The 13,351-nt window shown below is 63.8% G+C and overlaps 1 protein-coding gene across 1 annotated transcript; it reads left to right on the top strand.

Moving 5' to 3' along the window:
- The first annotated feature begins 10,383 nt into the window (after positions 1 to 10,383).
- LY6E (lymphocyte antigen 6 family member E) lies at positions 10,384 to 12,897 on the top strand. Its single transcript, XM_084229354.1, has 4 exons — positions 10,384 to 10,477; positions 11,677 to 11,784; positions 12,029 to 12,148; positions 12,233 to 12,897. Exons 2-4 carry the CDS (start codon positions 11,733 to 11,735, stop codon positions 12,451 to 12,453), a joined length of 393 nt encoding a protein of 130 aa, XP_084085480.1. The 5' UTR covers positions 10,384 to 10,477; positions 11,677 to 11,732; the 3' UTR covers positions 12,454 to 12,897.
- Positions 12,898 to 13,351: the final 454 nt, after the last annotated feature.

Raw genomic sequence — 13,351 nt, 5'->3', positions numbered from 1 at the left:
TTTGTCCCCTGTCCTCTGTGCTGGGCTCTCGATTCCTTCTCTGTCTGTATTCCCTGTCATCATCTGAGCCTCCACTCTGTGCTAACATCTGTCTTCTTTCCTCTCTCCTTGGTTCCTGGTTCTGTGTGCTCCTCCTGTATCCCCTCCTGTAACCCCTGCGTGAATCATCATGTCTTGGGGTTCTCTGTCTTCTATCCTGCCTTCTATAATTATTGCGTCTGCCGCTTCCCTGTAACCTGGGACAACTGTACTTCCCATGTCCCTCTTCCCTACAGAACGCACACTGGTCTCTTCCTAGGGGTTCACGTCTCTGTCCATTATTGTTTCCCTGAAACCCTGTCCTGTGCTCTCTTTGTAAAAAAACGGTCGCAGGTTTCGGTCTCCTGTGCTCTCTATTATTATAAACCCTGAATGCCAGGTCCGCTACCTGGGACGGACTCATCTCAGTGACGCCGTCCACCTTAGCTAACTTTTTCTTTATGTCTGGGGCACTGTGGGTAATGAACGCCATAGTGATCAGACGAGCATTTTCTGGGGCATCTGGGTTTATGTCCGTGTGGTTAGTGTAAGTTTGAATAATCCTCTCAAGGAACTCTGACGGATCCTCATTAGCTCCTTGCTCGAGTTGCAGTATTTTGTTAAAGTTTTTTTGTTTGGGGATCCCCTGCTGCAGTCCTACCAATAAACATTTTTTATACAGCTCCCACATCGCCGTTCCTCCGTTGTTAGGGTCCCATCCAGGATCTCCCTCTGGGACAACCACCTCCGGCTCTGGGGACTGCCTATCCTGTTGGTGGAGACGGTCAGCCTCCTCCCTGGCTTTCCTGAACACCATCCTCTGCTCACCCAGAGTTAATAAAGTATGCAGCATGGACTGTATATCTGCCCAGCTAGGGCGGTGGGAGACGAAGATAGAGGCAAACAAGTTCGCCATCCTCTTGGGAGCCTGCCGGTACGAGGGAACAGAGCTCCTCCAATTTAGGAGGTCCGCAGCACTGAACGGATGGTGCGACCGAAAGTACCCAGCAGGTCTCCCATGTTCATTCAAGGCACCCATCGGCATCTGGCGAAGAGGAAACTGCCCTGCCTCAGGGTGATCCTTCCTGCCAAAATGGGTGCCGAGTCTAGTGTGGGGAGGAGACGCCATTTTAGTGTCCTCCCCAGAGGGCAGTGGAGGCTGTGCAGCCTCAGGGGTCTGCACGGGAGGGGCCTTGTCACGTGGAAGAGGATTTTGTCCTGGTGTATTTAAAGAATTTAAAATATGATGCTCCTCCTCTTCTAACTCTGCCCGCTGGCTGTCCTCATGGAAAGGGGAAGGTCTATCCTTTCTCTGCACCATTAGCCTAGCCTTCGCCTCCGCCATATCTAATTTATGGAGGGCGGCCTGCATCTGGTCCTGCATACCTTTAAAAGCTGACTCAAAAGTCCGATTTTGTTGTTGCACTTGAGACAGCATGCTTTGATAAGCTGACTCAAAAACGTTACGATTTTCATCCCTTATACTCTTAATCGTTAAATCAAAAGCCTGATTTTGTTGTTGTATGGCCACGTTAAAAGCCTGAATTTGTTGTTGCATGGCTATGTTAAGAGCCTGAATGTGTTGTTGCACATTCTCAGTATGTGAAGTAGAACTTCTACCTCTCACAGAAACAAGAATGTAGCAAATTGCGCTTACACATATTACCAAAAAACCACCCAGAAGCACAGTCTGTAAAGGGATGGCTTGTAACCCCCCCATGTATGTACACAATAGTAAAATCACGTGCCATCCACCAGGCTTCATCAAATTATTTATATTAATGAAACTGGTGGTGATATTTAATGGAAGAAGGCTGCTCAAATTCAAGGCCGGAAGGAAACTGAAAGAACTCAGGCTAGGGATGAAACTGTATAGGCTCATGGTTGCGGCCATATTTGAGTCAAAACGCACCCACAAGGGCTGTACGCACAGGGAAAAAACAGACTTTTCAGGACTAGAGACAAATATTATGCTGCTAGTCCTGCAGAGCTAGTGCGCTTATGGTGACCAACGCAAGGAATGTTACTTTGGGCTGGTCCACCGCGGGTGTAACTTGGAAACCACGCTGGGCGCCAAAATGTTGTAGAGCAACCCCGATACAAAACGGGGGGCCTGACTGTGGGTCCTCACCCGCGCGCTTAAAAGGACTTATCAATGCTCTACTGCAGGCGCACGCGGAAGGTTCATAAAAGGTTTATTGACAAGGGAAGGGGAAATGAGGAAATGTACAGCTCTGGGAGAAAAGTGGGAGACAAAGTTTTAAATGCGTCCTCCCCGATCCGCCGATCAGGAATCCCAAAATGGCGCTCTGAGAGCTGCCGCCAGCCAGGAGCCGTGAAGCCAGGATGCGAGCCAACTCCACCCTCAGGTCCCAGCCACCCTCCCTTGGTGGTGATGGGATTTGTCTTTCCCAGAGTCTTGATGGCTTTAGTCTGGAGTGGGGTGGGGTCCACAAAGCCTGTATGGGATTAACTCAGGACATCACTTCCCCCTAACAGCCTCTGTCAGAAAGGCCCGGTCTGGGGCCTCCCGGGTGGCCTAGGGGTCGAGTTTCGGGCGGTCACCGTGTTATAGGACAGGAAGAGGGGCAGCCCAAGCCCCGCAAACCTGCCTATTCTACATGGGTTCTGCCATCCGCCGCATCCACACAAAACACATGAGACTTTAATGGGAAGGAACTTTAATAAAACTAGGAAACAATACAGGTTAGGCAAAGAGTCTAGTTTCTAACTGAAGCACCCAAAGTGACCCGTCCCCTCGTGGGTAAAAGTCCATCCAAATGGGATTGGCCCAGAGCAAGGCCCCAAAGCCTGCCCCGAGTCTAAAGCATCTTCCAGTGGGGACCCACAGAAAAGGGCCAGAAACAACCAGACAAGCCCCGAAGGAAAAGAGCAAAATTAGCATCAAGATAAAAGCTGCCATGGTCACCTCCCCACGGGTCTCACCCACATCTGTGTCACCCCGTCCACGACCAAAAGACAAGTGCAGTTTCTTCACGTGTCTCTAGGATCCACGCGCCTCCTCCAGGTCTCCTTCTGGCTCCATCCAGCTTCCTTCCTCAGTCTTTTCTCCAGCTTCCCCTCTTCCTGCTCAGCTCCACCCTCCCTTGGGTGGGGCAGGGAACCTCCCCCTTTCCTGGGGACCACCCTGTTGCAACCGCGGTGGCCTGAGTGGGATCCCCGGCCAGGGAGCCGACCCCCCGGGCGCAGCAGGCCTCTCCCGTCTCCCTGTGGCCCCTCAGCAGTGTGTTTCAGTGGATCCGCTGTCTCTGGTGAATCCTCTCACCCTGCCCCCTGCACCCCTGGCCTGTACCCCAATTCCATGCACAAATAAATTTTAAAATCTTAGAAAGAAAAAGGCCTGGTCTAGCCCCTCATAGCGTGTCCCCACCTCTAGGCGTGCTCAGTCCCCTCTTCCTGTCCCTCCCTCGCCCCCAAGCCAGAGTGAAACTGAGCGCGGCCCCCAGAGCTCAAAAGGCTTGTTCTCAGGCGCAGGCCACCCACGGGCCACCTCTGGGCAGAGGCAAAGCCTTGAGCCGAGCTCCACGGCTGGCTGGGGACTGAGAACCTAGAGGAAGCAGCTTCCCAGAGGGAGGGACGTTGCTTGAAGGTGTGCTGGGGCTGGGACACCCTCCCAAAGGCGGGGGCGGGGTGGGGGGGCAGGGTGCGGGTGAGAGGAGGGAGACGGCAGGCCAGGGTTCCAGGGTGCCCTCCCGCCCGCGTGTGGCCTCCCCCAGCAGCCCCGCCCTGTGCTGCCCGGGAGCTTTCTCCCCTGGGCTTGGGTCGGCACCTTGGGCCTGGGACACTTTGCTCTGGCTGCCTCCCACAGTGTCTTGGGTCTGGACACCAGCATGGCTGTGGTCAGGCAGGTCAGGCCACCCACGGGGTGAGCAGCCCACCTGCTGCCAGCGGCAGTCCAAGGCTGTGGGGGGAGGGGAGTTCCAAGGCTGCAGAGAGGGTCACCTCATGGTGTCAGACGGGCTTCCTGCCTGTGGGTGGCCGCCCGGGAGCTGCCCTCCCTGCTCACCTGTGGGTTCCCATGTAGGCCCAGCCAGGGCCGTGTCACCCACCTCCACCCCCCAGTACTGTGTCGCGGCTGCCGAGGCCCTCAAGACGGCGGGTAGAGTGGACGCCTGCAGGCCGGGCCGCCCTCCTTCTGTTAGGGGGAAAGGATGTCCTGAGATAACATCAAGACATGGCAAGCCCTGACTTCCCGACGGCAGTGACCGTGCTGTCCACACCTGTGCCGCGGCCGCGTCCTGCTGAGGCCTCCCTTCAGCCAGCAGGATCCAGGGAGACGTAGAAGGCCAGGAGGAGGCTGAGAGCGGGACGGCACCGGGGCCACAAGACCCAAACCGGAGTGGGGAAAGGCTGACTCGGACACCAGACAGGCGGAAGCCAAGCACCCGAGGGCAGCGTAGGGGGTGGGGGGGATTGTAAGGAACCTCCTCTACCTTCCAAACCGACCTCCCTCAGACTGGAGTAAGCCCTGGGCACCACCCTAGGCACCACTGGCTGAACAACAGTAAGAGCCCCACAGAGGCCAGGCCTCCCCCCAGGCCTCAGGCCACATCCCTCCCAGCTGCCCTTGCTGTCCGGTTGCTTAATAAGGTCACGGGGTCCTTTAGTAAGATCAGGATGCAGTCCCAGCCTCGCCCAGGGGAAGTCCGGGCCTGGATAGATAAAGGGACTGATAAGGTCAGATGGCAGCCCGGCCCTAAGGCTGAACACTTGGACCCACCGTGCAGAAGCAGCCCAGGCCCTGCAGCCCGAACCCACCCAGACCCACGCGCAGGCAGGAGCCCGAGAACCCGGTCCCCGGAGGGAACCCCAATTCATCCTCCCGCACAGACCCCGCCCCTGCCCGCTGAGCCCCCTCCTGTTCCCCGCTCAGCCCCTGGGGACCTTCCGCCCCAGCCTCCCGGCGCCTGCAGAGCGGAGCCCGCTCCAGGGCCGCCCTTTTCCTAACAAACCTGCCCTTCCACTGCAACTGCGCCTGCCCCTGTCCCTGCAGACACGGGAGATGCCGCTTGCCCTGAAAGGGGGGTTCTGCCAAAACTCTCCTTGGGGGGACCCCCAGACCCCGCTCCCTGAACCCCACACTTCTCCAAACCCACATCAAGAAGAAACAGGAAAATCTCATCTGTCAGCAGAAAGAGAGTGAGGACCCAGGAAGGGCCCAGGCCCCCAAGCCAATTAAAAATGGGGTGTTCCTGTTAGGGGGAAGTGATGTCCTGAGTTAATCCCATGAGGCTTTGTGGACCCCACCCCCACTCCAGACCAAAGCCATCAAGACTCTGGTATCGGGGTTGCTCTACAACATTCCGAGCGCCAGCAGGGAGGTAGCGCGGAGCAGCGGGCCAGGGCTGGCTCCGGGAAACAGGGCCCGGCCCCCCCCTGCGGGAGACCAGCCAAGCCTCCTGGAGCCGACGCCCCTCCTTGCCCAGACGCCCGCATGCCCTGCTTCTCCCCCAGCGGTACCCGGGGGCCCCTGCCCGGAGAGCCCCCATCCTCCTCACCTGCAGCACGTCTCTTGCTTCTCTGTGACTCGGACTCCACGGAATTCCTTGCAGAGGACAAGGACCGAGAGCCCGGGGGCTTTTTTGAAAAAGGCTTTATTTCGCGTAGAAGAGCTGAGGTGCAGGCCAGAGATGGGGGGTGAGAGTGTTGTAGAGCAGCCCCGATACAAAACGGGGTGCCTGACTGTGGGTCCTCACCCGCGCGCTTGAAAGGACTTATCAATGCTCCACTGCAGGCGCACGCGGAAGGTTCCTAAAAGGTTTATTTACCAGGGAAGGGGAAAGGAGGACATGCACAGCTCAGGGAGAAAAGTGGGAGACAAGGTTTTAAATGCGTCCTACCCGATCCGCCGATCAGGAATCCCAAAATGGCGCCCTGAGAGCTGCCGCCAGCCAGGAGCGGTGAGGCCAGGAGGCGAGCGATCGCGAGCCAGAGAGACCCCAAGGCCCACGTGTTTGGTTTTTTATACCCAACCTGGCTGCCCAACTCCACCCCCAGGTCCCAGCCACCCTCCCTTGGTGGTGATGGGATTTGTCTTCCCCAATGTCCTGATGGCTTTGGTCTGGAGTGGGGGTGGGGTCCACAAAGCCTGCATGGGATTAACTCAGGACATCACTTCCCCCTAACAAGAGGACTCCCCAGAGACAGAGTGGGGAGCAGAATAGTCAGATCCACTGAAACACACTGCTGAGGGGCCGCAGGGAGACGGGAGAGGCCTGCTGCGCCCGGGGGGTCGGCTCCCTGGCCGGGGATCCCACTCAGGCCACCGCGGTGACGGCGACCCCTAGGCCACCCGGGAGGCCCCTGACTGGGCCTTTCTGACAGAGGCCTGTTGCGCCGGGCAGCAGCCACTTCAGAGACGGGGGCCGAGGGCAGGCTGTTCGGGCGGGATGCTGGCGAGAAGGCAAAACCTGGCCTGTGTGTTGACCGAATGATTTCACAGAGTCGGTCCCTCGGGGTGTTAGGGGGAAGTGAGCAGAGAGGGGCCCCCAAGGCCCACGTGTCTGGTGTTCATCCCCGCCTGGCTGCTGAGCCCCCCTCAGGTCCCAGCCACCTCCCCTCTGGCGGTGACGGGTGGGTCTCTCCCCACGTCCTGACGGCTTTGGTCTGGCGTGGGGGTGGCGTCCACCAAGCCTGCGTGGGATTAGCTCAGGACAGCCTCTCCCTGCCGAGGACAGTGGGTCTCAGGAGCCCTGGGCCGGGGGAGCGACAAAGGGAAACTCTGGGAGAAGAGCTGGGGACGGCCCGTGGGCAGGAGGCCCGAGGCCACGGGCGGAAGAGCCGGTCAGGCCGGGGCGGGAGGCGCGGAGGAGAGAAGGACGTGCTCAAGGACCCCTGGACGCGGCCCGCGCCGGCGCCCCTCGGCCCTCCTGGCAGCGCTGGAGTCTTTGCTTTGGTTCTTTTTCCCCTGAGTGACCCTTTGCTCACGTTCTTGAATAAAGTCTGCCCCTCTCTGCTCGCCCACCTGCAAAGTCTGCCAATTCCCCTTCCGGGCCCCGGGGGGCACATCCCGGGAGGCTCAGGGCTCAATGGGCAGCCCACGCCGGCCTCATTATTAGCAAGGCGTCCGCTGACCAGTCTCTGGGACACAGGGTTACGTCAGCTGACGATCTTGGGCGCATCCTGGTCACGCCTCATGGTCATCCTTGATCCAGGGCCCAGCGCCTGCCCTCGTTAACCTGAGAGGGGACATCTGCACGGTCGGAGGTTTGATTCTTTAAGTTGAGGTCACTGGTTGGCTGGGCCAGATGGACATTGTACTGAAAAGGCCTAACGGGGTGACTGGATGGCAGCTGAAGCGCCCCCTAAGCCTAGGAGACCCACAGAGGCCAAAGGAAGAAAATCCAGGGCGGAGGCACCCCGAGACCAGAGAGGGGGGTGGGTAGAGAAAACAGGGTAAAGAAACCGACCGCAGCAATGAAACCCCACGGGCACCCGCGGGCGAGCTGCAGCTGCTGAGGGCATGTGGGCGCAGGCGCAGGCCGGGGGGGGGGGTGTGCACTAGGGCCACGGCAGAGAACCCCGTCCTCGCAAATCTGCCCGGTCACCCCAGAAGTGATTCACCAAGCAGCAGGGAAAAATCCAGGGCAAGCCGTCAGGGCTCCGCCAGCCCCGCCTCCGCCCTGGGCCTCACAGGCCTCTCTCAGCTCCTCCTTTTCCTCGTAAACCTGCCCTTTTAAAATGCAAAACGCAGCCATGACCGTGGTTTGTACTTCGATTCGGAGTTGCCTGCCCCTCCTGCCCCTCCTGCCCCGCCATGGGCCTGGGCACTGCCTTAGTGAGGGGGCAGGCTCTCTGGGCCTGGGGGTGGGTGCAGGCTCCAAGCCTGGGGGTTGGGGGGGCGCCGGGTCCCCTGGGGCTGTCTGGGCGCTGCCTTGGGAAACGGTCTCTTCGCTCTTCTCCCTCCTGCACGCGTCCATCAGAGTCTTTCACGCTGAGCATTAATGCATGCTTTACAGTGGCTGGCAGAATCCCTTGCGTGTGCAAGTTTGGGGCTCCTGGGTGCCCCTCGGCCTGCCCACAGACTCAAGTCCTCCTGGGTACAAGGGGTGCTTCCAGGGAGGCATAGCCGGAGTGGGCCTGGACGGAGAAGAAAAGACGGAGACCGGGGGTTGGGGGGCCAGGAACACAGACCCAAACCTGACCGCAGGGGCGGCCGGCTACGGGGTGTCTGAGGGGTGACCCTGTTAGGGGGAAAGGATGTCCTGAGCTAATTCCATGCAGGCCTTGTGGACTCCACCCCCACCCCAGACCAAGCCCTCAAGACACTGGAAATGACGGATCCCATCCCCACCGAAGGGTTCCTGGGACCTGAGGGTGGAGTTAAGCAGCCAGGTTTGGTGTAAACCAGACACGTGGGTCTTGGGGGCCTCTCCGCTTCACGGCTCTTGGCTCTCCTCTTGGCTCCCCGCCGGCTCTCAGCGTGCCTTTGGGTTTCCAGGCCAGCGCGGATCGGGTAGGACGCATTTAAGACTTTATCTCCCTCTTTTCTCCCAGAGCTGTCCATTTCCTCATTTCCCCTTCCCTGTGAATAAACCTTTTATGAACCTTCTGTGTGCGCCCGCAGCAGAGTATTAATAGGTCCCTTTGAAGCCCTCGGGTGAGGACCCACAGCCGGGCAACCAGTTTTATATTGGGGCTGCCCTGTAACAACCCAGTGCCCATGCCCTGTGCTCATCGCCGGCTGGGTCCCAGCTCTGAGCCAGCCTCCCCCAGAATTACCACCCCCCCATCACCTGTCGGAAAGAGGCAGCCCACGCCCCTGGGGTGCCCACCTCAGGGCAGCCTCAGCTTGGGCCTGACCACACCCCGGGCCCTACCAGGGCTCGCTGGACAGCCCGGCACCCGGAGCTCCGGTCAGCGGCAGGCACCTCTGGGGGCAGACACCCCAGGGAGCGAGGTTCAGGGACCGGGAGTCAGGCAGTTTTATGCCCCTAGGGTTTGGCACAAACTGGGACAGAAGAGGTCAGGCTGCTCAAGGTCATGTGTTCCCATCTGTGAGGAAGAAAGCCACAGAGAGACCCCCGCCCCAGGGCCCCTGGGCAGCCTGGGGGCAGGAGTGCAGAGGCCCTGCTGGGGGCCAGAGGCAGTCTGGGTGCTGGAACACAAGGCCCATCTTTCCAGAGCTGACTTTGGGGAGCCGGGGAGGGGACAACAGAAATGTCTGGAAGAAGCACCAGGATGAATGTGCGTCCCCTGGGGACAGGGCACGTGAGACACCTTCCAGGGCGGGTGGACAGCGGCCTCACGACCATGCAGAGGACCTTCCCGCATGCCCTGTGCAGGGGAAGGTTCTGGAAAGACGCCCAGGGGAGGCTGAGACTGCCTTTCCCAGACCCTCCCACACCTCAGAGCTGAGATCCAGAGAAGGTAGCCATGGCCCCGGCTCCTGTGTTCCTGGGGACAGCGGGGCCATCGCCCCAGAGCTGTGGACCCCTCGAGCCCACCACATCCGCTGGGGGCGGCTCTCACACACACAGGTGCCTGCCCTCAGCCGGTAAGGAGCAAGCCCAGACTCCCAGGGTGACCCGACCCACACAGTGTCACCCCGATGTCAGGGGAGACCCCAGCCCCAGAGCTCTGAAGACACCCACACCCACACTCAGGCCAGCACAGCCAGGCATCCCAGCCACACACACTGGGCGCGCCCTGGAGCGTCCACACGGCTGGCCCCAGCGGGGTCCCTCTGCCTGCCACCCAGGGCCCAGGCCCTCGGGCCCAGTGAGGAAGCTGCTCCTGAGGCCGCCCCCGCCCACCGCCGGGAAGCCAGCGCCGCCCTAGGAAATGCGTCTCTAAGATGAGTGAGAACCTGAGTAGCAGGGGCCAGAAGCAGGCGGCCAGGACAGGCCCACAGGAGGAGGGGCAGCTGGTCCAGCGCAGGGGGCCTGGCCGCTGCTGGGGCACAGCCTGACTCCACCCCACGCCCCCACGGGTGGTCCAGGCCAGGGTGGCACAGTGGGTGCTGGAGGAAAAGGCAGTCGTGCTCACGCACTTGGGGACAGATGCCACGAGGGTCAGCTGGGGACAGTCGCCACTCCCCTGCCCCGCAGGCCCCAGGCCCCGCCAGCGCCCCCCCCACGGGCCCACCCCTCCCTGCGGCCTTCCCCGCTGCCCAGTCCCGCCTCGCGCAGCCGCGCTCCCAACGCGTCCGGCCACCTGCAGGCCCGCGCGCCGCCCCCGGCCCTGCCCCTGCCCCTGGCCCTGCCTGCGCCAAGCCCGGCCCTGGCCACCTGCCCAGCTCGCCCCGGCCCCGCCCCGCGCCCCGGCCCCGCCCAGGCCCCGCCCCGCGCGCCCAGGCCCCGCCCCGCGCGCCCAGGCCCCGCCCCCAGCATCTGGCCGCGCTCGCGCTCGGCCTGCCGGGGAGTCACGGGGGCGCCGCGGACTCGGGTGCTCCAGGCTTGGGGAGCTGGTGAGGCCGCTGGACCTCGTCCGCCCGGCGGTGAGTCGGCGGCCCGTGTGGGGGCGGCGGGAGGACGGCGCCCTGCGGGGGGGCGGGGGCGCGGGGGGGGGCCGGGGCGAGCCCGCGCCCCCCTCCCCCAGGCCTCCGGGTGTTCGCGGGGGCGCGCGCGGCCGGGGAGGGGCGCCCTGCGTGGGCGGCCGGGCTGCGCGGTGCCCGCACCCGCCGCCGGGTCCCCGCGGCCCGCGCCCCGCACGCGGCGGCAGGAGGGGGCAGCGCGGGCCCTGGGGAGGCCGCCGGGCCGGGTGGACGCGGCCCCCCGCGCTCGGCCCCGCACGCCCAGGTCTGCTCGGCCGGGCCCGCGGCCGCCTCCGGGGGCGGCCCCTGCAGCCCGCCCGCCCGGGCGCCCTTTGTCCTTCGGGAGGCGACCTGCCGCCCCCACCCGCCCATGCTGGCCGCGCCGGGCGGGCTCCAGCCAGCCGGGCCAGCGCGCCCCCCGCGCCCCCAGCCGGCCCCCTGTGGAGGGGGACACGGAGGCTCCTTTCCTCCATTCCCGGCCGCGCGGGGCTGGAGAGGGGCCCCTCGGGGCCAGGGCCGGCTGCCCTCTGGGGCAGCGTCTCCCGAGCGGCCTCTCCAGACGTCTGCCCTCCCGGGCCCGGCCCCCAGCTGCCCGCCCGGAGTGCCCTGCCCCCCTCCCCTGCCCCCAGCGGAAACCGGCGCCTCCAGCCTCTTCCTCCCACGCGGCCTGCACACCCCGCGAAGCAGAAGCCCAGCTGGCACCAGCAAAGTGCTCTCCCCGCCCACCCCGCGCCGCTGGCCTCTGTCCAAGGGAGGGCCCTGCTGCAGTGTCCGGAGCACCCCCGGCTCCCCCGACCCACCCTGCCGGGCCCAGCACCCACCACGTCCCCAGACCTGCTTCCCAGTCGCAGGAGACCAAGAGCAGGTCCCAGCCTTCAGTGGAAGGTTCTGGATGCTGCCACTGCTCTCCTTCCAGGCCGCCAGCCCCTGCCCCAGCTTTGGGGCCACTGCCCCGGGTCCCTCGTGGTTCTGAGAACCTTAGTGAGATGTTACTGAGCTTCCCCTCTCCCTCCACCACCGAGCCCCCTCTGAGGTGGGAAGGGAGCGGACTCTGCCCTGGCCCGAGGCGGTCCTGCCCCCCACAGCGTGGGAGCCGGTGGGACCGGGACCGCAAGCCAGTGCCCAGCCCAGACAGCGCGTGCCCCCCGCGGCTGTGTCTCTAGGCAGGACCGCACTCTTCGGCTCTGAGGGCCCGGTCGGGAGCCCTGACCCCTTCGGAATGAAGCTCTTCCTGCCTGTGCTGCTGGCTGCCCTTCTGGGCGTGGAGCAGGGTGAGGTGTCGCCCGGCCCCCTCGTCCCCCAGCCCAGCCCCCTTCCTCCCAGGCAGGTCCCTCTTGTCCCGGGGGCCTGCTGACACCCGGGGAGGCAGCTCGGGGCCCTGCCACTCCTGGGCCCAGCGTCCTCACCTCCGGCTTGCCTGGGGCCTGCACACCACGGAGGCCCGCGGGGCGGGGCTGGGTGTCTGGGCGGGCGGGCTGGGGCCAGGGGCAGGGTCACAGCCGCGTCCCTCCACAGCCCGCTCCCTGGTCTGCTTCTCCTGCACGGACCAGCAGAGCAACCTCTACTGCCTGAAGCCCACGGTGTGCGCAGACTCGGACAACTACTGCGTGACCGTGTCCGCGGCCGCCCACCTCGGTGAGTGTCGCGGGCCCCGCCGCCCGCCCGCCCACCCACCCCGCCTCGGCGGCCTGTCCACTCACGGCCCCTCTCCCCGCGCAGGGAACGTGGTGGACTTCGGCCACACGCTGAACAAGGGCTGCTCCCCCATCTGCCCTGGGCCGAGCGTGGACCTGGGCGTGGCGTCCGTGGGCACCCACTGCTGCCAGAGCTTCCTGTGCAACTTCAGCGCTGCTGACGGCGGGCTCCGGGCCAGCGCCGCCGTGCTGGGCCTCGGGCTCCTGCTCAGCCTGCTGTCCATGCTGCTGCGGCTGGGCCCCTAACCCGGCCGGGACAGCCTGCGCCCGCCCTGCAGCCTGCACCCCACCGGACCCTGCGTGCTCCCTCTGGCCACCCCCGCCCCAGAGGGCCCAGCTGCCCGCTCTCCCGCCCGATGATGTCACCTTCCTCGGGGAACCCAGGAAGGTTTGAGGGTCCCGGAGTCAAGACTGAGTCCCAGCGACACGGAGGAGGGGCATCGGGCCCCAGCCTGCTCAGCCACGTGCGGCCGCGAGCGTGGTGGGGGCCACATCAGGGCCCGTGTGGGGCGGCGGGCACGGGCACTGAGACACCAGAGCCCCTTCCCCTGGCACTTCCAGACCCCACCTCTCTCACTGCGGGGCGTTTCCAGGACAGGCCTTCTGCCCCTTCCCAGATCCAGCTGCACCCCTTCCCCACTCGAACCCTCCTGCTTTGGTGCCTCAAATAAACACCCACGTTCCTCCTTCCTACTCTGAGGGTGATCACCTGTGGCCCCGCCTGGGGGCCTCCGACCCTGGCTGAAGGGCAGGGGTGCTGCTCCCCTGTCCAGCCCCCGCTGCCACCTCCCGCCAGGCTGGGTGGGTTGCTGCGGGGGAGCCCTTGGGCGCAGGACAGGTAACAAGCAGCAGGGAGCAAAGCCCAGGGTCCTGGCACTGCGAGATGACCGCAGCCAAGTCACGCGCTCCTGGGCCGGGCAAGCCTGGGGAGCAAAGGGCTGGCCCGGGTAGACATGGCCAGCGTCCACCAGAGCCCCAGCAGAGGCCCCAATGCCGCCATCCCGCCGGGGAGGACACCACAAAGCGGGGAAGGGGCGCAGACCAGGGCCGTGGCAAGGGAAGGAAACCCAGACCCGGCGGGGGGGGGATGCCCAGGACGAGCAGGCTGGTGCAGGGGCCGGCAGCCGATCACAGGGCAGGTCCA

This window comes from Talpa europaea, assembly GCF_964194135.1.
Source record: "Talpa europaea genome assembly, chromosome: 3".
Lineage (NCBI taxonomy): Eukaryota > Metazoa > Chordata > Mammalia > Eulipotyphla > Talpidae > Talpa > Talpa europaea.
Note: the sequence above shows the minus strand (reverse complement) of the source record. Positions and strands in the feature narration are given on the sequence as shown.

Bases quoted from the DNA above. Each gene is read 5' to 3' on its own strand.
- LY6E (XM_084229354.1), top strand. From the start codon at position 11,733: ATGAAGCTCTTCCTGCCTGTGCTGCTGGCTGCCCTTCTGGGCGTGGAG. The intron at 11,785-12,028 runs GTGAGGTGTCGC...GTCCCTCCACAG, and splicing joins CCTTCTGGGCGTGGAGCAGG to CCCGCTCCCTGGTCTGCTTC. The intron at 12,149-12,232 runs GTGAGTGTCGCG...CTCCCCGCGCAG, and splicing joins GTCCGCGGCCGCCCACCTCG to GGAACGTGGTGGACTTCGGC.